Below are 24,278 nucleotides of genomic sequence, written 5' to 3'. Positions count from 1 at the left end.
TGGAAAGGATATCTTCGATATATTATTTATTTTGGTATTTGTACGATTAAACATAAAATTAAGAACACATAGATCCTCTCCATTAGGATATGAATTTAATTGATCCAAATCAAGGTCAAAAAGTCAAACTAGCAAAATCGTTTCTTTCAAACATATAAAAGATATACTCCATTCTTGTAAAATATCAAAGTTATATCTTTATGGAATATATATCTAAAGGTAATATGATCAAAGAAGAATACCAAGATATGATATTTTTTAGATCTATACTGCAACAGGAATATAGCAACAAGCTCGAATAAGAAATATATCAGAAATATTCTTTAGAGGTCTCGTGTTATATCAAAAATATTTAACTCTTCACTACAAAATATATCCCCATATGTATCAAAAGAGTTTTTATTTAAAGATTATTAATATTCATGATTGGAATATTAATATCCAGTTCTGCAACTCATTTTTGTATACTTACAATAATTTTCTCATGTTTCATAATATCAGCATTTCTCGGAGAAAATTATTCAAAAATACTCAAACACATTTCCTAAATATATTTTATATATTAGGAAATATATTTTAAGTATTTATTCAAGTCAAAACTTTGGTCAAAAGATCCATCTCCTTCATTTCAAGACCAATGATATTTTTACTCGGAAGAAAAGACTGACAGAACAGTTTTATTTTAGATAAAATACTTTCACGTGCTCGAATGACTTGAAATTTGGTATGGATCATTTAAATGGTACTAACGGGGAGTTAGTTGTCTTCGCACCGTGAAGAAGAGAAAAGACCCAAGACCGGATCACTAAGATCTAAGACCAACAAAAGCTAAGGAAGCCAAGTCCACACGAAGGTTCTACAACAATTTTGAAGAAATAGCAGGGAGTTATTGCCTAAGATAAGTTGTATAGGTATTACATTTATTTTGAGGTGGTGACCCTTGTGTTACGCACCAAGATAAATACTTGTAAGAGTGTAAAGGTTTCTCCGCCTACTAAAGGAGCGAGTTTATTATAAGGTAAAATCCTGAGTCCAGGAGAGGAGCTCGGGGACTGTAGTAGGGGTGAGCGAATCTATTAGAGGTTGCGCCATCGCGAACCAGGATAAAATCGTCGTGTTGTATTTTCTTTCCTTGCACTTTATTTTTCCGCACATATAAACCGCATAACCACTCGATAAAGTTTTAAAAAGGGATAAATTATTTTAAAACGCCATAACAATTTTTAAATTGGTAATTAAGCTATTCGACCCCCCTTCTAGCTTAAAATAGCCCTCTTACGGGACCTTACAGTATTTCAGATTATAATATAACAAAATAATTAATAAATCAAGAAAATAATTAATTATGCGGATATTATCCGCATAAACCACTGTTATTCAACACTTCCAGTTTCCTATAGTCCCTCCACCCGCACAACGAAGCGAACTATAGGCTACAGTAGGAGAACATCTGCACTATACTATTATAAGCGATATATTATTTCGTTTGGTCGGTCTTAACACTTTCCTAAAAGTATACTAACACCTTCCAAAATAAAGTTTAAACAAATATAATTTTATTAAAAAAAATAAATCACGTATCTAATATAACTACAAACTCTATGAATAATTATTCAACTTAATTACTAATTGCACTCAACTTCTTTCTTACCTCTTTTGTAGAGAATAAAATACCTCCAAAATTCATTTTAGTATTTCAAATTATTGTATTACACAGTGTTATAAAAATCGGAAATCAGAATAGATCGGTTGAGGTACCGATTTGCGATTTATCGAAAATCGGGGATTTATCGGAATATTAAATCGGATTAAAATCGGATATATTTTAAATATTTTTTTTAAAATATATATATATATATATATATATGGAAATTCTTAACGGTACCCTCGTACTTTTGGCTTTTCTAGATGGTACACCAAATAGTTTTGACTTCCATTTGGTACCCTCATATTATTATACAATTCCGAGATGTACTCCTCCTGTTAAACTCTGTTAATCAGACGTTTAATTACCCATGATTAACTTTAAAATAAAAATAAATAAATAATAAAAATAAAAAACATAACGCTTATACAGTGTCAAGTCCGGTTAGGTTCAGTTTCAATAATATGGAGAATTGGGGATTAGTTAAGTGCGATTAGGGTTCTTCTTCATCCGCTTCCATAAAATAATCAATCTTTTATTTCAATTGAGGTATGTATGCTTCATCTTTAATTTCACTTTTCTTGTATATGTGTATCAATAGACTCATGTATATGTTCACTGTTCACATATGTTTGAGAGGTTATACCCTTCATCTTGTGCTGCTATTTCGTATATAAATGAATTGATATATATATATATATGTTTATATGTATCTTATTGTTAAATTTTAAGGTTTTGATTTTGATTTCGTATATATATATTGCACTATTATTACAACATGGGTGATCATAAGATTTTATATTTTGAATGGAGGGGTATAACTATAGATATTAAGGTTGAAATTGATAAATGCACATTACTGGATTTGGTTATGGATTACGAAGATGAAGCTAAAAACAGGGGTATTAAGTTGAACTACAGTTGTCCAACTTTTCAATATGTTTATCAGATGAGCCACAAGAAACTAGAAACAGATGCCGAACTGATGATAATATTTGAGAGGTTAAAAAAAAATCATATTAAGATATTGGTTGGGACAACTATGAAACCTAGTACCCTATATAAGCTGATTTTGAATTTGAGAAGACAAAATGATGCCCAAAAAATTGTTCGGGTTGATGATATTGTAGAACATGATGATGACCATCTTTCTCTATCCGGATGTAATGATGATTTTCCTTCTCTGGATGATTTTGAGGATACCTCAGTGTAGGGGTGTACACGGTTTGGCCAACCCGACCAATCCAAACCGAACCGACCCTATTTCGGCCGAACCAAACCGATTTTTTCCAACCCGATATATAGTTGGGTTGAAAAAATGTCAACCCGATTTAATTGGGTTGGATATGATTTTCGATAATTTTAAACCAATCCAACCCAACCCGATTAAAATTTATATGTACATGCTAATAAGTTAATCCAGAATTATGTTTAGGCCATTTACATAGATCCATATATCTCTAACTCTAAATGTAACTTATAACCTCTGTGTTCATAGTTTATTTCGTAACAACAATAGATGTTTGATTAGTGTTATATTTTTTGCATTTATGATTCATTCCAATATATAAAGCATAAGCAATATTATTAGTACTTTTGATGTCGAAAATTAGATGTTTAAGACTATTCAATATGGAGGATTGTAATATTGTTTTCAACTATTTTCAAGTGTTTTAAACTTTAAAACCTTATGTTTTATTATAATTTTTTATATTAATTTTGTATATTTAATAAACCGATCAAATCGATCCAAACCGAACCAAACCGAAGTATACAAATTGGTTTGGGTTACAAATTTAAACGGTTTGGGTTGGGTTGAAATTTTAAAAACCCGAATTAATTGGGTTGGGTTGCTAAATTCTCCCAACCCGCCCAACCCGATCCGTGTACACCCCTACCTCAGTGAAGCCTGCCAAGAGTAAAACTAAACCCAAGCCCAAAACTTTACCTAAACCCAAACCCAAAAGTAAACCTAAAATCAATGCTAGTTTACCCCACCTCCTATCTCACATAATATGATTTCTGCCTTTTTCTTGCATTTTAGGGATTAGGAGGGTTTTCTTGGTAAGAATGGCAACAAGGTATCAAGTTGCAAGTACTTGGAATGATGATGATCTTTGTCCTAAGATATTCAAAATGTTGAAGGCCATAAGTAAGGAAACTACCAGTTGTAAAGCATACATGTCAAAACCTGGGGAATATGAAATTCACGAGGGTAAATCTCAATTCCCTCTCTCTCTTAATAGCAAAATATGTTTGTCTGGAATTCCATCTCATATTTAAGAACGAATCAGAACATATTTGATATGTTTTTAAATGTTTAATTTGTAGACTTTTTTGGTCATTACGGTCGAATCTTTTAAATTTATAAGGTTATCTTGTTATATGTTTTTGGGTCTTTTGAATGATTATGGATGGATGTTTTGAATGGTTATTGGATGGACCTTTTGGTTGATTTCTATTTTTTTAAAACTTCTTATCATACTGTTGTTCTATCAGTTTAGGCTTGAACTGTTATTAATTGTGTTTTATACTGTTTATGAGGTAATTAAACGTTTGATTAACAGGGCTTAACGGGAGGAGTACATCTCAAAATTGTATAATAATATGAGGGTACCAAATAGAAGTCAAAATTATTTGGTGTACCATCTAAAAAAGCCAAAAGTACGAGGGTACCGTTGAGAATTTCCCTATATTAAATATATGACACCGGCACATATTAAAAATTATAAAATTAGTGAGATTAATTGGGTCACTTGGTAGATACGGGTTTATGGCCCATGACATTTATCTGGTATATAAATTGAAACAACATCATGTACTAAACATAATGTACTAGTACTATTACTGTTGTACTACTACTTTACAAAAATCACTATATTTTATTGTTAACCGTGTCACTTTTATTAAACAATAATAAGTTTGTTCTTGAGTCATCTTCTTCCTGCTCCTCGGACATCTCCTCATCGTCTTCAGAAATTTCTTCATCGTCTTCGTTGCTGTTAGTTGGTTCCTGTCAATTTCTTCTTCCTAATTTCTTTTCTCTCTTGTTCTAACTCACTGCGATTTCACTATTTCTTTTCCAATCTTCTCCAATTTTCCCGAAATTGACCGATTTTCAACGATTATGACCCATTTCCACGGAATACGTTTTTTCCGGCGATTTTCTGTTATAAGATCGTTGGCTCTCCAATTAACGATTTGTAGGCCGATTTATCGGACAAATCGTCGATTTTTAGAATCATGGTATTACAGAATAATTAATAAATCAAAAAAAAGTTAAAAAAATAATATTAAAAAAACAACACCAAATTATCCACATACACCACTGCTATTCAAAACTCTCACTTTCCCAAAGGCTATCCACCCAAACGAAGTGACCTATTGGCTGTAATAGGAGGACATTTTAAAAGTTTAACTATCAAAATTTTGAATACTTTCAATAATATGATACATATAAAATAATATATAAATATTTTGACTTCATTAATCTCAATAATATATAATTATTATTTTTTATAATTTATTAATATAAAATAATAAAATTACAAATATTATAATCCGTCTGTGCATCGCACCGGTGAGATAGGCTAGTATATATATTTGAGTTTTGTATTACTATTAGAAAGTTGCTAACAATTTATATGACACAAAATTTTGAAAAAAAATTGGAATCTCTCGTATTTCACCTTCAAAAAAATTTATTTTTGATACATAAGTAGTTTTGTTTTCTACACTTCTGCGTTTGCATAAATACTTCGAATATGTCGCGCTTCCCCTTTTGTTAGTCCCTAGTTAGATTAAGGAGAGGAAAAAACAAATAAAGGAACATATATTTTTAAAAAATTCCTCACCAATTATGCTCCCAAATTTCTCCGGAAAAGGAGAAAAAAATTAAAAAAAAATCTTCCTGAAACGGGGTTATTAAAAGAGAGACCATAATGTAAGTTTCGAAACAATTCTCACCAAACTTCTCTTAAATTTTTATGTTTTTCAAAAAAATTGAAAGCCCGTTATTATTAAACTAGTTTATTAAGCCGCAGCGCCTCCTAATAGTTTCATTTTTTTATAATTTTTATCTAATCTTTGTTATTCTGAAATTATGAATAATAAATAAATAAAATAAATCAAAAAAAAATAAAAAATCATTCTCTTATTAAACATGTTAGCCGCTCTCTCAATATTGAATATAACATATTTTTTATTTAATAATATAAAAAATTGAAAAAAAAGACAAAAATATGTACAAGAGGCGTCTTCTCACCGATCTCGTCTCCTTCTTTACATAAATATAATATTATGATATAACGAAAAAGAAAATTTTTAGGAAAATATAATATAATAAGTTGATTTTAGGAGAAATAGAAGAAATTATATTAAAAAAGAAATTTAGCATAATATGGTAAGTTGATTTAAAGAAAAAAACGAAGTTTTAGGTGAATATACGATGAGAAATAGATTTCGAAAATTTTAATGGAAAATGTTCTAGTAACCTTAAGAGAATGTTACGAATAATGTTTTTCGCATATTTCATAGGCTATTTTTTTTAAAATAAATAGAAAAATATAATATGGTAAGTTGATTTTAGGAGAAATAAGAGAAATGAACTGGGAGAATATAGATATGGTAAGTTGATTTAAAGAGAATTCTTCTGGCGTTGAGGGAATTGCACGTATAGAAATTCAAAAACGAATCGATCTGATCCAGGTCATTATCTATATGGGATTCCCAAAGTTATTAATAGAAAATAGACCGGAGGAATCGAAGAATTGCAGATGAATCTAAAAAAGAATTTAATTGTGTCAACCGAAAATTTAACATTACTATTACAAGAATTGCAAAACCTTACGGAAACCCTAATATTCATGCAGAATTTATAGCCGGCCAATTAAAGAATAGAGTTTCTTTTCGAAAAGCAATGAAAAAGACTATTGAATTAACTGAACAAGCAGATACAAAAGGAATGCAAGTACAAATTTCAGGACGTATCGACGGAAAAGAAATTGCGCGTGTCGAGTGGATCAGAGAATGTAAAAATTTTAAGAGAATATTATAATAATAAGCTGATTTCCAAAAATTTAACTGAGGATGTTATAGAAACTTTAAGAGAATATAAATATGGTAAGTTGATTTAACGAAAAAGCAGAAGTTTTAAAAGAATATTATTATAATAAGCTGATTTCCAAAATCTTAATGTAAGGTGTTATAGAAAGTTTAGGAAAATATTACGAACGATTATAATATATTTAGTAGAATATAAGATAATTGTAATTTTTAATATTTATTAACTCAAAAAATTGAGAAAATTAGAAAAATAGAATGAGATAATTTGAGAGGCGCCATCTCGTCTTCTCGTTTATATAAGTATACTGATTAATTGATTGATTCAGTAATTCAATGTGTTGCATGTTAAAAAATATAATATCATGTAGATGAACCAAGAATATAATATCATGTAGTTGAACCAATTACTTAACATACTATCAGAGTTGGATCTCTTTGAAAAACTGGTTAAGAGCCACGGTTAATATATTTTTCATTCAGATTTTTCATTCACATTTATGTGCTCCGTGACCGAATATAAAACAAATCATAATACTTTACAAAAAAGCCTTCATCGTTCTTGATGGGGTGCTGTCGAAAAATCCGATAAAACACATGCATTATTTGAGAATGCAGTGTGGATGGGGTTATGAAGGAAAGGAAGAGGAGGCAATTGAAAGACTGGAAAAAGCTGTTAGAATTGCTAAAGAAAGGAACAATGCAACTGAAATAAGAGATGTGAGGTTGATTATAGCTCAAATCATGTTTTGCAGAAAACCTAATGAAGCACTGGAGAGTTATAATGAGCTTCAAAAAGAGGATTCTACAGACATCAGGATTGTTTTCTGTAAATGACCGTTATATAATTGTACCGATAGAAAAGCAGAAGCAACAGTGCATTTCCACGAGTATTTCCAACTTGTATGACTACATACCCCATAATTAGACCTCCGGGAATCTAAGAACTTCTGTTTAGTTTCAAAGCTTAATTGTGAGATGAATTATGATGCAATAACTTCCGATAAACATATTGATTGCATATATATATATATATTTGCAACAATGCTCAACACACAAACAGAAGGAAATATTTGCATCAACAATTCAGCTAGTAGTGCATCTTTGTACAAGGTAGGGAATAACAAAATCAACGCACTATCCCTGAAATATGATATACAGTAACCATTAGTCACAAAAGAAACTTCCAGAACTGTTACCTCGACACGAGTTTGAATTACTTTCTATTATTTCTTTTCTTCTTGGGCTTGTTATTTGCCCCCTTCCCCTTTTTCCCTCCACTTTTTTGGTTACTACTAGCATTTTGAGTTCCAGAAGCAACAGTTTTTGACGAGTTACCCTTTTCTTCATCATGGTTCCTAGCTTCTTCAGCATTCTTCTCTTCCACGACTTCATGTGATTCTGTAGTACTGCTAGAATCTACTACATTCTTCGCCAGTGTGGACTCGCCTAGCAAAGGCTGATCAAGGATTGTTTCAAGCTTTTGCCTTTTCAGTTGCAAACTCTTCAGAAGTTCTCCAGTGCTTTGAAAGTTATGGGACTTGTCTCTGGAAAAAATATCATTGAAGAGAAATCTCGGCAATTATTATAAAAAGATGATCATTAACAGAAACTATTCAATATGCAAACAGGCACCTAAACATGCACTTTTAAAATTGAAATTGTCAACAGCCAAATAATTTGAGAGAGCTTTTTTTTAGAGGATTTGAGAGAGAACTTGATGCACCAAATTTGATGGCTAAATCTGTACATTTAAACCCTTTAGGGCATTTTTCGGTTTCATGGGATTAAGTTTAGGATGGGGACAATAATCCTTCAACTTTTGCAATCCCGTGTTTTTTTTAAAAAGCTTATTCGGGATAAGTCAAAGGATTAGAATTCCCCAAAATAAACATAGCCTTAATGCTCTGTCACTATATTATTTCTAGGATCTTCTACAACACTTGTTAAACACTTATATAATATAGATTCAAATAATTTGAGAAAGAACTGTGACACGCCAAATTTGATGGCTGTCAAACAATTTAGAACTTAATTGACTTATTTCCAAGACTATCACGTTGTCTCCAAATTTCATACATCCACAGTTCAAGATTTCTATATCAAATCATATTTATAACTGACCTGGTATCAAATGCAGAAGAAAGCTGCTTCAACTCATCGAGCATTTTTTTTGCCTCAGAAAAAGTACTTCCATCATCACCATCACAAGGGCCCTCAGATAATTGGCTTATTGCAACAGTTAGGAACTCTATATTGCTGTCTATACCCACCTACAAAAATGAAACGGAAAGACATCAATCCTATATTACCCGTATAATTCAAGTAATGATACATAAGATTGCTATCACTCAATTTGGCTTTACCTTGAATTTTGCAGCACTAGACATAAAATTAATGAAGCTTTCCACTTTTCTGGTACCACTCTTCTTCAAAGCATCAATCATATCACCAAAAACACCCCAATTCATTTTCAATCCGAGTCGATTCATGTTCAGATCTGCTGAAGGCACATTGGAAGACTGATTTGTGGAGCTCATCCCTATAGAATTGCCACCAGTAAGATGCTTTTCCGTGCCTGAAGTATTCGGTGCCCCTTTTTCAAACTCTTGTGCATTCCTCCGGAACCCTTTTTCAGGCTCTTGTTCATTTCTCGGGAACAAAATTCTAATTATATCTTCTCTACAGTGGACAGCTTCCATGTCCACGCAAATGGCAGCTCTGTACTTTTCTGGATACCTTTTTCCAAAGCTTACAGTTACCAGAGGATCCCCGATCTTAGTAAATGCCTTGGAAAGCAAATTTAGAGACAAGTCTATATAGTTACGTTTCCTGCTTTGTCTCAGGACATCAAGAAGATCCCATGGAAGCATACAAGTAACATCACCCTTACCTAACAGACTGATAAGTAACCCATAATAATCTTTAGAATACAAACACAGTAAGCACAGAATTACAAATAACTTCAACACCAACAGTGGAAAGTAGAAGCTGTAATTCAACTTGGATCTTTTAATCCACTCTCCTGTCTCAAATTTATTGTTAAGCAAATTATCCACCATGGAAGCCAAAAAATCATAGATTTTCCCTAAATATTGTAAATGTGATCCAGCCACCAAAGCTGTACAGGGGAAGGCATTTGAATGCTGACAAATAATCCATTCAACAAATGACGATCTTGTTGTGACAAAAAATCGCTCGAAACGAGATACCATGATTAGAAGGCGGTCCAATAGATACAAGAAACAGTTGGGTGATATATAGTTGGGGACCCGCCAGTTTGCTCCGTAAGTATCTTCCAATGCTTTATAAAACGAATAAACCAGAGTGAATTCTTTCAGAGCTACTTCTGACGGGCAACCCAAATCAGAATTTTCTTGAGAGTTTCCAGAAACCCCTCCGTTGAGATTCTTTATAAATGTCAACCATGATACATTATCTTCAAACCTTTTCAGAATTTCGCAATACAGTTCCGAAGGCTTGGCAGTTCCAAGCAACATCATTACCACTTTCCCAATTTTCCCATAAGTTAGTTCCCCTTTGGTTCTAATGTCCCTAACAATGGCTTCTTCTAGTAACTTCTGCGAAAGATCAGTTCCTCTAAGACATACAAAATTCTCAGACATTGGTCTCCGCCAGTCTAAAGGAAAGACATTCTGAATATATCTTGTTGATAAATCAACAAAAGATAGCAATGCCTTAGATTCATTATACTTGCAGTTTAGAAACTTGCACTTCAAAAGACAATTCGCAACCTCAAACATACGAATAAGACACACACTTTGTATAAACATAGACGAGCCGTTTTTGGTTGACAGATTGAAAAGGGCTTCAAGAGTTTGCAATAACTTCATTCCAACAGAAAGTATTTCAGATTGCCAGTAACACTGTGCAGCATATACCAACTGCTGACAATCAACATGTATCAAATTTCTAACCTTCTGAAGAGTTCTTACATTTCTCAACCAATCAGCATCAGGGAACAGCACTATGAAAGTGGTGTTCAAATTACTTACCTGCCTCCGTGCTCCAAAATAGTTCAAACAGAACTCACCATGCCTGGGAAAATTACTCAACTCTTGGGATTCAAGAGAGCCAAGATACTCAAATAGCTTTTCAATGTTTTCTTTCCAGAGACTCCAAAAGTGAACAAGAGATGTAAGAGAAACCTCATTCTGGGATATTATCTCTTCTGAATGACTTGAATAATTCACCACCAATTTATTTTCCCACACATACTTAGTGGCATTCGTACTGAAGTGAGCATCCACAATCTTGCGTAAAGATAAAATTTCTCCTCTGACACTTAAATGCTTCTGAGAATCATTCAAGTACCTGCCCAAATCAGCCAATCTGCTCTGTTCATGTGATAATATGTTAATCTCTGAACAGACTAGCTCATATAACGATTCTGATTCTTTCTTCGCAAATTCCTTTGCCTTACAAAAGAGTTCCCCCATCTCAGGGAATTGCTTCAGGGGCCAGCCTTTACTTCTATTCATCCATAAGGAGTTGCAGCATACATACCAAAGGATTATCAATGATGCCTCGCAGAAATGTCCAGACTTTCCTCGTAGATCAGCTTCACGTAGAAGATCTCCTATTATCTTAGCGATTTCTGCAGCTTCAAAAAAGTTTCCTGATTCTTCTTCCAACAGTAATAGCTCATCGAGGTGGTCTACAGAATTCAAGAAGTTCCGCTTCAAATCCATTAAATGAAATGCTCTAACAAATTTCATCATGGACTTATTATCTTTCACCCCATGGTAATGACGAGCACAGCTCTCCAGGAACACCTGCTCTATATTCTCTATATCCTTACTTCTTACAACAATGTTGTCACTAAAGTCATGTTGTTTCCAGAATTCTATATATTGCAACCCAACATCAAAAAGTTTGGCTTCTGTACAAACAGATAGGCACTCTGAAAAATGATAACCCCTAGCATACACTTCAGCTGACATTGCATAGCAACCTGCCAAATTAAAACATTCGGCAGCTTTCTTTAGCTCAGATTCCCCACACTTCTCTAGATAAATCCTTCCTGCAAGGTATGACAACACCCTCAAACTCAAATTGATCACATATATAGGCAAGATTTGAATGCACATTTTTTAAACAATCAAAGATGCATTAAACTGATTTGACGGTTTTCATAACATAATATAATTTACAGTGGACAGTTTTCCTGCTAACAAGTTCTTATCATCTGGGTGGTAGGAAATACAGCTTTGCCATAAATATTAAAAAAATTGGTAAGGAGAAAGCAACAACAAATCCAGCAGACATACTGTAACGATCATATTAAAACATAGAACATAGGGGTAATAGATCGTACCAGCTCTTTCAAACTCCCCTAATTCACAATAACACGAAGCAGCAGAGTCAGCTTTGCCAATAGAGTCAAATATTTCAGCAGCCTCTCTTAGGTAAGTGCAAGCTACTTTAGGATTTGAGTCGCGCATACGGTCAGCAGCTGCTTTCAGGCCTGATGCCTTGGCCCTTTTCTCCCATGTGACATCTCCTGCTCGTTCAAAGCACATGGTGGCCATCTCATAATTTTTCTCAAAATAGAGCTGCAAAACAAAGTCACACAAACTCATAATATACAACTGCAACTAAATTAATGAATTATTAAAACATCAATAGGTTTCCCCAATCCCCACATGACTTCTTTTTCCATTGGGGAGGGGGGTGAGGAAGATAATTAAATTCTAGATCACGTAAAGGAGCTTAAGAAAACAACCTTTTTACCACGGGATTTCCATTCTTCCGAGCTGCTTGCAACTTGCATCGCCTGTGCAAGTGAATCATCCAGTTTCCGCACTTGGACCAGGCCCTTTGCTTTCCAGTAGTCAAACATTGGTTTACACAGATCCTCTGCGCTTTCAGATATCCATAACCTTTGCCTAGTTCTAGTTATAGCCACATATAATTGTTTCAGCTCAGAGGACAACAGATTGTGTCTTGCCTCGTTAAAACTTGGGAACGACAGGGGGCATGTAAGCAGATCTTGCTCACTCATGTATTCATAAAGAACTCGCCACTGATTTCTCAGAGGCGAAGAGCCAAAGAAGTTGTACAGCAACACATCCTGCAGATCATTATATTTTAAAACTAAATCTATGAGAATTAATTAATTAATTAATTATGCAAACAGTCAGATTAAAACTTTAAAAGCAATGTCGGAGAGTAAGATTACTCATAATATTACAGAAATGAGCATTCCCGACTAATAGCATAAATTGACAGACATACGTGAAGTAAATTGACGGTGAAAAAGAAATAATTATTATTTGAATTAGGCATTAACTATCAAAATCACTTAAAGCAACTAGTTATACAATGGTCTTCCTAACTACACAGTCAAAAAAGATATACATGTAAAAAAGATCAGGCAATAATGAATTCCAACAACATATTTCACAGAAAGCTTGTCTGCATAAAAATCATGTTAAATCTATCCAGAGTTAAAAAACTTGAAAGCCATAAAAGTTGCTGTCAACAAATGGGCTAGGTTAATTTGTAACACAGCTTTACAAATGTTCTTCCTAACTACACACTCAAAAAAGATATACAAGTAAAAAAGATCCTGCAATAATGAATTCAACAAATTATTTCACAGGAAGCTTGTCTGCAAAAAAATCATGTTAAATCAATCCAATGCTAAAAAATTGAAAGACATAAAAGTTGTAGTCAACAGATGGATTAGGTGAATTTGTAACACAGACTTACAAACCTGAAATTCGAGACCCTTGCACTCAAGTACAGTCAAAATTAGAGCTTGCTTCCCTACAGAACTTAAAATATCTTTCCGAACAGAATCATCCCGTACTAATATGACCTGCTCAGCACCAAAGCCGACAATCTTCTTGTCAACACTTCCACTATTACCAAAAATAGTTACGATCGCATTTTCTTCATTGCCAGGCTCAAGCAAGACGGGAGCTTCACCATGTATTAGACTAGTTTCAGGTTTTAAAACATCGATAGAATTGGGGAAAAATCTATAGATAAGGTCTATCACACTTTGTGCTAGTCGGAGCACCCCATCATGAGTACGAAAGTTTTGTCTCAAATTGAAAATCTCCGACAAGCGACCTTTCTCTTTCTTTTCAACATCTCCATCACTTCCTGATTGCATGAATACTTTGTAGAACAGAGCACGTATATCCTGGAACCTAAAATCAATTCCCCTTGCAATTGTCTGGGCTGTATCACCTGAAAAAACAAAGCCTTCGTCGACATTTCCACAAACGTACTTGAACAGAGATATCTGACTCATAGTAAGATCTTGAACTTCATCTATATAAACAAAGTCCATTTTGTGACCTTCAAATCTTCCGTTTCTAAGGCGACGATGAAGATCAATTACTAAATCAGCTAAGTCATATTCGCCACGTTCAATTTTCATTTTTTCATAATCCTTGTATATTTCATATATCTTCTCCCGGCTCTGCCTGCGTAACGTGGAAACCCTAGATTCAGCAATTTGAAGATATTCTTCCCGATCAAGTTTACAATCAGATGCCTCCACAGCCTGTATACCTCCTTTTATATAAGAAATTATTTCAGTAAAAACTCTGGAAGCATCAAGTTTCTTCGTGAGATTATTACTGAAATGGGGCCAGTAACTTGAAAAAAATTTGTCATAGTTAACCTCCTTCATTTTTATAAAAGCTTGGAAAGCAACAGAGCTTGTGCCCATATATCTATCATGGCATAATTTCCTTGAATCATGGAACCGTTCAAAATAAGAATTTTCCAGTGTCCCATCAAGCATCATCAAAAACTTCTGATAAGTTAGCACGAGAGGATAACAATCTGCAGGAATATCATAAAAAGAGTCTGGGATGTCCTTGAATTCTGCAGCATCATCCATGCCATCTTTGTCAAAGAAATTGTCTTCCGAGAACTTTCCACCCCTTGCAAAGCTATAAGACAGTTTTGGTAAGGACCAAATATCTTACATACGAAATCCACACCACAAGAATATGATGTGAAATATAAACTCGGTGACATTTTAAACAAATTAGTGTGTATATAACGAATTGGGAGAAAACAATAGTAGAAACAAACTGAAGGAATGTTTAAAAAAATGTCCAAAAATAAGCATAAGAAACTAAGATGGTACTAAATTAAAAAACACTGTGACTAAGCTTCTGCATTTCTGCTCTAGATCAGCAATAGATAGTATACACCATCAACTCACAGAAGTGTTATCTGCATGCTTCGCACTAGTGATAAACAAACACCACACAAGTTAATTCAGTCTAATAATCTCCTAATCCATATATAGTTCAACATAAGTAATTTTTTTGTCAAGAGAAGCATTAGACAAACAGCAGTCGGCCTGGGATTTGATTATGTACAATTGATATATAAAATATAGTGCAACAAAAATAGCGTAGAATCATGTTTAGACTATTAAAAGTATCTTTAATTGTCCTAATGCAGAAATTTTTACTCACTATTAAAAAAAATTCTATCATTTTGCATGCACCTTTTAAGCTGGGAAACATGTTGTTTCACAGCATAACAAAGTTTTGGACTAACAGTCACAAAAAGCTGCCGCAATGCTAATTCCTTACTCTCTTCTTTGCATTCAGTAGGTTCAACTTTCTGGTTTGATTCAGTTTCATTAATGCTCTTATCTATGCAATATCCTTCAGAAGCAATATAGTAATGATGTTCTCTTTGGTATAATTTCATGGTCAAAACCGTTGTTTTGCCTGTACCAGATCTTCCGAGAATAAAGGAGCTTTTACCATAAAGAATAATCTCCATCTCCTCATCTGTTACTTCAAATGGGAGATCCAAATTTTTACCCTCGTCATCTGAAAGCAAGTGGTTCACAACAACAGATGACAAGGGGTAGAACTTCATAAGCAACAAACTATCATTGACCCTTGAATTTTCAGCATAGCTTCTGCCTTGAATTGTATTATCATGAGATTTGCTCAAAAACCCATCACCACTGTTGATCTTATAACGAACGATTTCATAGGAACGGGGCCAACACTTTGGAATTTCCAAATTTCTGTAAAAGAAAGATAAATGCTCAGGATCCTGGCCAGTATTATGCAACATAATTCGCTCATAAGATAAATGAGATAGCAAGTACAATTCCAATTCTAGAAAAAGTATGAACTTGATAAAAACTACATACCCCTCGAAGAGTTTCACACTGCAGAGACTAATAAACTCATCAGTGAACATAAAAAATATGCTATCAAGACGTTTCACCAATTTGGGGATCTCCTCTACCGACAGTACATCCCAAATTTTTAGAACTTGTTTATAATTAGTCTCCTTCACAATGTCAATCGTGCAGACGACATATTGACCTTCAACCTTGAATTTTTTTATTATCTGAGGAGAACTTTCGCAAACAGAGTCCACATTCCTGTTCTTAGGACGCCAACCATTGGAAAGCTTCAATAGAAGGTTTAAAACTGATTTTTTCATACGCAGGCTAAGTTTCCCAAATGATTTTCTGAAATTATCACTGAAAATAACCTGAAATCATAGAAATTGAAATTCATTTATTGAAACGGCAACGCTGAAATTTAAAAAAAAATTGAAGTATGAAATTCAAAGCAACAAACCTTCCATCTAGCACTTCTGAACAGTACACTAGCCATATTGAGTAAATCATCTAATTGATCTAGTTCCTTTTTCATATCTACTATGGACTTGGCTAGATTCTTGTTTTCATCGGCATTGAAGAAACAGTTACGATTCTTGGCGTCATGTATAAGGGATTCCCAAATCGATTCTCCATTCATCAGGGTTCTTTCATTTCCCAGTATCCAGAGACTGTGCCTACAGTTGGAAGAAGCATGTAAAACGATCGTGATAGAGCATTATCATAAACAATCTTCATATCTTCATATTTTATAACTTAATTTACTCCATACCGTGCCCTTGTTAAAGCCACATTAGTTCTCTGAGGACTGCTTACAAAACCAATGGATCCAGTACTATTAGATCTAACGGTAGATATTATAATTATATCTTCCTCTCCACCTTGAAACCCATCTACAGATTTAACTTTAACCGAGAATCCATCCAGATTTTCATACTTCCCTCCAATTTTATCTTGGATTGCTACAACTTGTGCAGCATATGGTGAAACAACGCCAATACTAACCCTCTTTCGGGAGCCAGTCCATGCTTTCATTTGGGAAAGAAAATTGTAAAAATATTAGCAATAACTTGTACAAAAAAGCCTAATACAACATTAAACGATTACAAGAGATCAACACAACTTATTAGTTATTTACACACTAGACCTCCTCCATGTATCATAATAGGATTGTGCCCACTACCCACTTGGCAGTTCTTAGTCAGAATGTGAGATTAAACTTTTGCACAATTTATAAAATATTAAAGAGACTTGTGGTGGCATAGAGGGCAAGGCTATGTATCCGTTTCTTCGCCCTCACAATTATTTAAGATTTCAATGGAGTAAAAAATCCTTATGCAAATGATGTAATTGAAAGTGTCTGTTGACAAGACATATATGACTAAATATGCTATGTGAAACAACAGTAAGAGTCTTAATATAATACCTTTGTATAAATCCTGGACAATCTTCGCCACGACAGCTACCTCAACCAAATTTCTTCGGCTATGACCTACATCATCCATTTCTTCTCTTCCACCAACTATATTTATGAACGAATAGGGACCAAACATTGGCCCCAAAAGATAGTTTTTCATGTAACTCTTATCCTTAACATTTTGCGCATTTAGAATCTGGTTATGATAGAATTTTGAATTTGGGAAGAAGCTGATGGATGGATGCATTCTGTATTGAATATTAAGCAGGTGCTTAGAATGACCAAGAAGACTTAATCTTTCAAATAGACTCCGTCCAAAACCAGCATCATCAGAAATCTGTCAATAAAATATTGCATATGTTTATGAAGGATTAATATTTAAATACAAAGAGCAGGTTGAGAGATTATTAGAGAACTTATGACCTAAATTTCCAATAAAATTAAAAAATCAAAGATTGTGGTAAAATTACATTAACTTACAGTGCTTTGGACGGTTGCTGGCAACTGGCACTCATCACCAATGAGAATAGCATGCTGCATGCCCTTAAGTTGTAGGGGTATTACAGATTCACACTCTTTTAATTGAGCAGCTTCATCAACAACCAGTACTTTCAGTGGTTCCATGTCTACTAAATGAAGCTTATATGAAGTAGATACAGTACAGAATATCACGGACGCCCTCTGGAAACAGAATTCCATTATGGAGGGTCTGTTCAATGCACTTGGGAGTTTAAGTTTATCAAGAGAACGGAAAAGACCTTTTCCAACAGTAATAGAACTGCTTCTTAAGCTGGGCAGCAATGATAAATCCCCACAAGACATCGGAGAATCTAAAACCACTTCCTTACCTGAAAAAAGTTTCTCTAGCAACTCAGAAACCATATGGTCGTGAAACAACATCTTTTCCAACGAATTAAGAGAATGAGTAAGTGTGATCATGTCACAGTGTGTATTCTCTCCTACAAAGCTTACTGGTAGGTGAGTACAAAATATCAGTAAGCATTGTCTAAGGGGTGACACGGTACATCGAAATTGTGTCCTCATAAATTCAAGAAAAGATTTAAATTTCATTTCATTGCTATCTTCTTCATGATTTTGTTCAGCTTTGATTGATTCATTTTCGACAAAAACTTTGTACTGGTCAACACAATCTTCGAGTAGATTGACCATGGCATTCAAACAATGCTTCCAGCCTGTTAATGGTCCCAGGCATTCTGCAAGCCTATCTGCACGATAGTCAAGATAGATATTTTCAATATCTGAGGAAACTTTAAGCCGGGCTTTATTGCCAAATAAAAGTATATCCCCATAAGAGTGGTAAGCATAATCTTCTTGATAATCAGATTTGCTCGACTCTGTCAATAACTTCAGCAGGCGAGAAGCAACTTCTGTTATGGCTATATTCGTAGGGGCACATACTAGGGTCCTCAAGTTAAATTTCAAGAGATTAAAAAGCAACACAGAAACAGTTTTTGTTTTTCCTGTTCCTGGGGGACCCCATATAAGTTCCACCGAAGGCTTATGATCACACTTCATCCTAGAAAGAGCATTCAGGACGGCCTCCATTTGTGAATTGTTCAAATCTGAGACACTTGTGGCACACGTATTAGCTACTTGGCTACTATTCTGTTCACAACAAACTTGACAAGACTCCTCAACCTGCATTCCACAAAGTAGCAAGATATCCATCAATTCGGTTTCAGTAGGTCGTCCAATTGCTTAAATCAAAACTAGAAAATGAATCAAAGAATTTAAGACACACAATCAGCAACTCAGAGCTATATTAAAGTTCCAGCAAGACAAACTACTATCATTTCAAAGGAAGCCCCATTATTTTGTTAAGTTACAGACTGCCTCAGAAGTAGAACCAAAAATCCATAGTAGAATCACGTATTTATATGATGATTTCTGTTCCTGATTAAATTGTCAGAGATGCAGGTCATATAGTGTAGGTGTAAATAAATAGCAGTGTATAACAGATGTAACCCTTCCGAACAATACTGCATATTCCAAATGTTCTCTTCACCAGAACTCTTACATTGGTTGCGCAAAATCATGTTTTATCTTACTATTCATTAATTACATACAAATGCAAGAGTGGCAATAAACTTTAGACACTCAGATGAAAATGAGACCTCGAGCATTACTCATTCCTATTTTTCCAATGCGAATATTAAATTTAAAGAATGGAATACCCCATACAAGAAAACCTAAAAATATAGTTAATCATTGAGCTCCCCTCAACCCCAAATTTTGACGACTAATGCAGCATTATTCAATTCAATGTAATCAATCATCATCTTACCGCTTCATCAATGCACAAAACTTTATTGATAATATTCAGATTACGAAGCATGTGAAGTGCATTCCAAATCCTCTTGTTTGTTGTTATATTTGTTAAGAAGACCACAAACATTGATTTGCCCCCATCTTTGAATTCAATATCTTTTGAGACTTTAATTTTGAAGTGAGTGGAGGTGCTAATGTCTTCATTCTCTTCATCTGTTATATTAATAACTGAACCGAAAGCCCACGTTGTTCCCAACTGTTGCAAATGAGAGAGAGACCCGGGCTTTGCATCCGAGAGTACTAGTATATCTCCAGGCAATGTTCTATATGGCTCCTTTCCGCGGTCACTAAATTTGTTTTTCCAATCATCAACCTTAACATTATACATTAAGGTCCCAAATGGCTTACACTCGTCAAGATAGGTGACTTCGGCATATGGTGCTGACTGCATAATCTCCATACTAGAAGCCAGTTCTTCTCTTGTCTCTTCCAGTAATGGAAAAATGTATGAGCCAAGGTACTGCTCCGCTGAATCGAAAATTGTTGGAATCTCTTGTACCTAAATATATGTAGCAGAAGCTGATCATTAAGAAATGCTAGTCTCCATTCAAATATCATATAGCAACACTTGCAAGGTCAAGTAAAAGATAAGATAAAGATGAAGCAAGAAAATACTTACTGAACAGACTTATAAAAAATAGGAAACACAGAATTTTTTGCTTGCTTTTTTAGATGAAAAAACGGCAACCTACATTATCTCTACTTAGAACTTAGACTAAATCTTCATGACAGTGCTTATGAACAGATCTATTATCATATCTTTCATGTCTTGAAGTATTATACTACCATATCTAGAAATAATTATGTAATTATATACAAGTACTTAATGTAATAAATTTCATTTTTTGGATTCCAGATCAGTTCAAATTTCTTTAAATATATGCATCATCAGTCACAAAATGCATTTAATACTTTTCCACCACAACTAGTTAACATCTTTACAGTGATCACACACGTGTCCTCACGACAGAATATACACACACAAGTGTATTGATACTTCAAAAATGTAGAGGTCAGGGGTCCGTAAACCTTCTAGTCAGGATGGATTCCAGAGATGGATTCCATTAGTCTGTAGGCATTATGATCCCTAAGTCGACATGCACACAAAGACGCATCTATGCATGCTTACTGTAAATATGAAATCAATAACCAAAACCCATAAAAATGCTGATAATATACAGCTCAACCAAATCAGCAACCCAGAAGCAATCTATAGACTTAGGCAAGACATATGCATAAGCTCTAAAAACATATTAAACCATAAAGCATATTAAACTATACCAGCAAGCATAAATATCATTGGGCAAAATATGATTAGCCTTCTTTAAGGAGTAAAGGATAATGTCTGAAATCTATATCCATATTACTCTTCCAAGAACCTACTTACCACCGAGTATATTTGGTTTAGTTTGGTTTCGGCATACAATCAAACCATTACAGATACAATCATTTTCTACCTATTAAATAATCAAAAATCTTTACAAAACACAAAGTAAAAATCAAAATGTCAACAAACTGCCAAACTAATGTACTGATTAATACAAGGGAACATAACAAAAACAATCTAAGAAAGGTCAAGAGTTCGACTTCTGCCATGTACATTGATTTTACCTATAAAAAAGAACATAACAAATACAAAGAATCAAGAAACAAACCTGGTCTACATAAAGATTCTCATCCAAGATGTCTGTAAGAGACCATGAAAACACCAGTTCAGTCAAATTAGTGATTCTCTCATCCTTTGGTTTCATACTGTCTGAATAAACCTCTTCCATCATCATAAATACTTATAATCTGCAAAACCCAATACTCATAAAATCAAGAAACCACCATTTATACATACAAAGTTAAGCATGATTAGTACATAACAAACAAACATACTTTCCTTAGTATAGAAGAAAAATGCAAAAAAGAAAAAGATTCTAGGAATCTTCCGTACAATCACTAACCTACTTTTGAACAAAGAAAAAGAGAGTGTGTTTTCTTGATCATTTATCAAATGTACAAAACCCCATAATTTTCAAATGCTCTTTGGCTAAAGATTAAAAGGGTAAGGATCAGAAAGCTTTAAGTAAATGCAGAGAATGGTCTGTTCATTTTCCACATTAGTTGACCCCAACGTCTTGCATTTTTCTATGCAATTTCATTGCTATACTTTACTACTTTTGCTGCTTTGTATACATCAGAATCATCATCACAACAGGAATATATTTACATTTTTTTATTAATATAATCACTTATAACTAGGATACGAAGTCTAAAAATTCCTTAGAAAATAAAAATGAGGGATTGAGAGTCATTTTTTTTATAATGCGCAATTATCAAATTATCCTTGTATTAACTTTTTTAAGAGCTGTTTGTTGTGAATGCCGAGGGCATTTGATCTTGAAAAAATGACAAAAATAGCTAATTTTTGAAAAAATTTAACTAAAATAGTCATTCTGAGCAAAATGTCCAATTTTAGTCGATTGAATACTCTACTGTCAATTGGATATTCTAATTTGTATAATATACTCCATTGATAGTTTTCATATATGGGATACTCCATTGATAGTGGGATATCTCGTATAAAGTGAATACTCCGACAGTGGGTATCCCATTGACCAATTTTTCAAAAATTTGTCATTTTTGTTAATTTTGTGTAAAAATAAGCTAAATTTGTCATTCACTCTTTCATTGCTCAATAAATAAGAAATTAGCTTTGAAAATAATATTTTCCAAAAATAATTGTGACCAAATTTTAGTAGAATGCAGTGAAAAACTAACCGAATCTGCTTGTTTGAAAAATTTAAAAAAAATAGTGACATACATGATAAATGGATAGATCCTTATAATTTATATATATGTTTTAATAATTTAATATATTTCACATTTTTCTATTTATATGAGTTAAAATAAATAATTTTTAAATAAAAACTAAAATGAATTGAGAAAAAAGAGCGACATTACTAATATTTAACTTATCAGCTCATAATTAGTTAATAATAAATTCAAAAGTTTTTTTTACTTGAAAGTTATTATGACTAAAGTGACTATCGAATTTTATTTTTCTGTTCATGAACACATGCTAATCGCGGAATGTCATGAGTTTAACTCATTTTTATTGGTGGAGTTTTTAATATGCAGGAGGTCCACTTTTATTAATAAATATCAATCAATCAAAATGAAATAAATTGGGGAGATATCGGGTTTAACATGTGCTTTGGAGCACACACCAGGAAAATACCATAAACATTGAGTGTCCGTTTGAGAAATCTTAAAATAAGTAACTTATAACTTAAAATAAATAATAACTTATAAGTAATAAGTAAAATAAAAATTATAAGTTATATAAGTGTTTGGATAACTTTACTTAAAAGTCAAAATTATTTTTATTTAATCTAAAACAAATATTTTTATGTACAATTATCTTAATTCATGAGTTTTGAATTAATATAATATTAATAAACATGTATTTATAAATTAAAGTTAATAAAAAAACGAGAAATCAAAATAAGTTAAGAAAAAGTAGGTCGTTGCTGACATTCAACTTATCAGCTTATAAGTTATAAATTTAATTTATAAGTGAGGTCGACAAACACCCATCAATAAGCTGTTACGAACTTATAAGTTATAAGTAGATTATAAGTTGTGACACAAACAGACCCTTAATCCTTTTAGCTTAGCTTATTTGAACTTTATTAATATAGTAGTACATACTAGGAGTATAAGTACTCAATCCGTTTCAAAATAATATTTTATGCATATTTTAAGATATATTAAAATTATAATTTTGCATTTTTTTTAAAAAAAAAATTTTTGAATTAAAATTTAATATATATATATTTATTCAGAAAAGAAATTTTAAAATAATTTGTACAGCTATTTTTTTTATTTAATTTAAAATTCACATTACTTGTATTTGGTGACGGAGAGAATAAAATGATCGGAAGAGATGGAGCCGAGAAATTTTAGCAGTTTGCCTCGTAAAGCGAGTCATAAACCTTCTCCTGTAGTACGAGGGAACTGTGGAACAAAAATGTAGGACCCACTAACCCTCCTCGTCTACCACTCTCCACTCCCCAATTACCGCCTTTTTGGCCAATCTACAAAACTTCCTGCATCCTAGTGGCTAGGCGAACACAGGGTTTTACAAAAATAAAATCGAAACCGAATTTGAAATTGGTAAAAATTGATTAAAATAGAGTTATATAAAAGCGAAGTGATATGAAATTGAAAATTTGAAAATTGAACCTGAACTCTATTGTTTGATTCGATTTTATGTTTAAAAGAAAAATCGAACAAATTCAATAAATAAAAATAAATATTATGTTTAGAGCTATCACTCTGTAAATCATATAGAATATTCTACGTTGGAGGGTTTAAATCACAAAATAAAGGTTTCACTTCAATTTAGAGCCTTAACTAAGCTACGTAAATGAACTTTTTTTCCCATGCTAACAAAGAAATCCCATGAAACACACAGCAGTCTAAATTTTGTAACATTTTTTCTTTGCTAATTTCGTGTTTATAAATTTCAGTTTCGCAAAACATAAGCAGTAAAGGTATTTTTAAGTTAGGTTTATTTATTAAATTTATAATAACTTTTTCATTTTTATTTTATGCAATTTATAACAATATCAAATCGATATTTTTAAAACCGAAATCGATCCATAATC

The 24,278-nt window shown here is 33.1% G+C and overlaps 1 protein-coding gene across 1 annotated transcript; it reads right to left on the bottom strand.

Moving 5' to 3' along the window:
- Positions 1-7,704: 7,704 nt before the first annotated feature.
- LOC141677967 (uncharacterized) lies at positions 7,705-21,750 on the bottom strand. Its single transcript, XM_074484126.1, has 15 exons — positions 21,570-21,750; positions 21,276-21,414; positions 19,577-20,119; positions 17,752-18,930; positions 17,281-17,608; positions 16,627-16,882; positions 16,315-16,531; positions 15,876-16,225; positions 15,210-15,746; positions 13,446-14,640; positions 12,453-12,800; positions 12,045-12,282; positions 9,073-11,750; positions 8,831-8,979; positions 7,705-8,253 (listed from the first exon to the last, which is right to left on the bottom strand). The coding sequence occupies exons 2-15, from the start codon at positions 21,399-21,401 to the stop codon at positions 7,923-7,925; spliced, it is 8,475 nt and encodes a 2,824-aa protein (XP_074340227.1). The 5' UTR covers positions 21,402-21,414; positions 21,570-21,750; the 3' UTR covers positions 7,705-7,922.
- Positions 21,751-24,278: the final 2,528 nt, after the last annotated feature.

This window comes from Apium graveolens, chromosome 8 (genome assembly GCF_009905375.1).
Source record: "Apium graveolens cultivar Ventura chromosome 8, ASM990537v1, whole genome shotgun sequence".
Taxonomy (NCBI): Eukaryota; Viridiplantae; Streptophyta; class Magnoliopsida; order Apiales; family Apiaceae; genus Apium; species Apium graveolens.
Note: the sequence above shows the minus strand (reverse complement) of the source record. Positions and strands in the feature narration are given on the sequence as shown.

Excerpts from the sequence above, each read along its gene's own strand:
- LOC141677967 (XM_074484126.1), bottom strand. The coding sequence starts at position 21,401 with ATGATGATGGAAGAGGTTTATTCAGACAGTATGAAACCAAAGGATGAG. Across the intron at positions 16,532-16,626 it reads GTGGCTTTAACAAGGGCACG|GCACAGTCTCTGGATACTGG; the intron begins GTATGGAGTAAA and ends TTCCAACTGTAG. Across the intron at positions 12,801-13,445 it reads GCAAGGGTCTCGAATTTCAG|GATGTGTTGCTGTACAACTT; the intron begins GTTTGTAAGTCT and ends AATGATCTGCAG.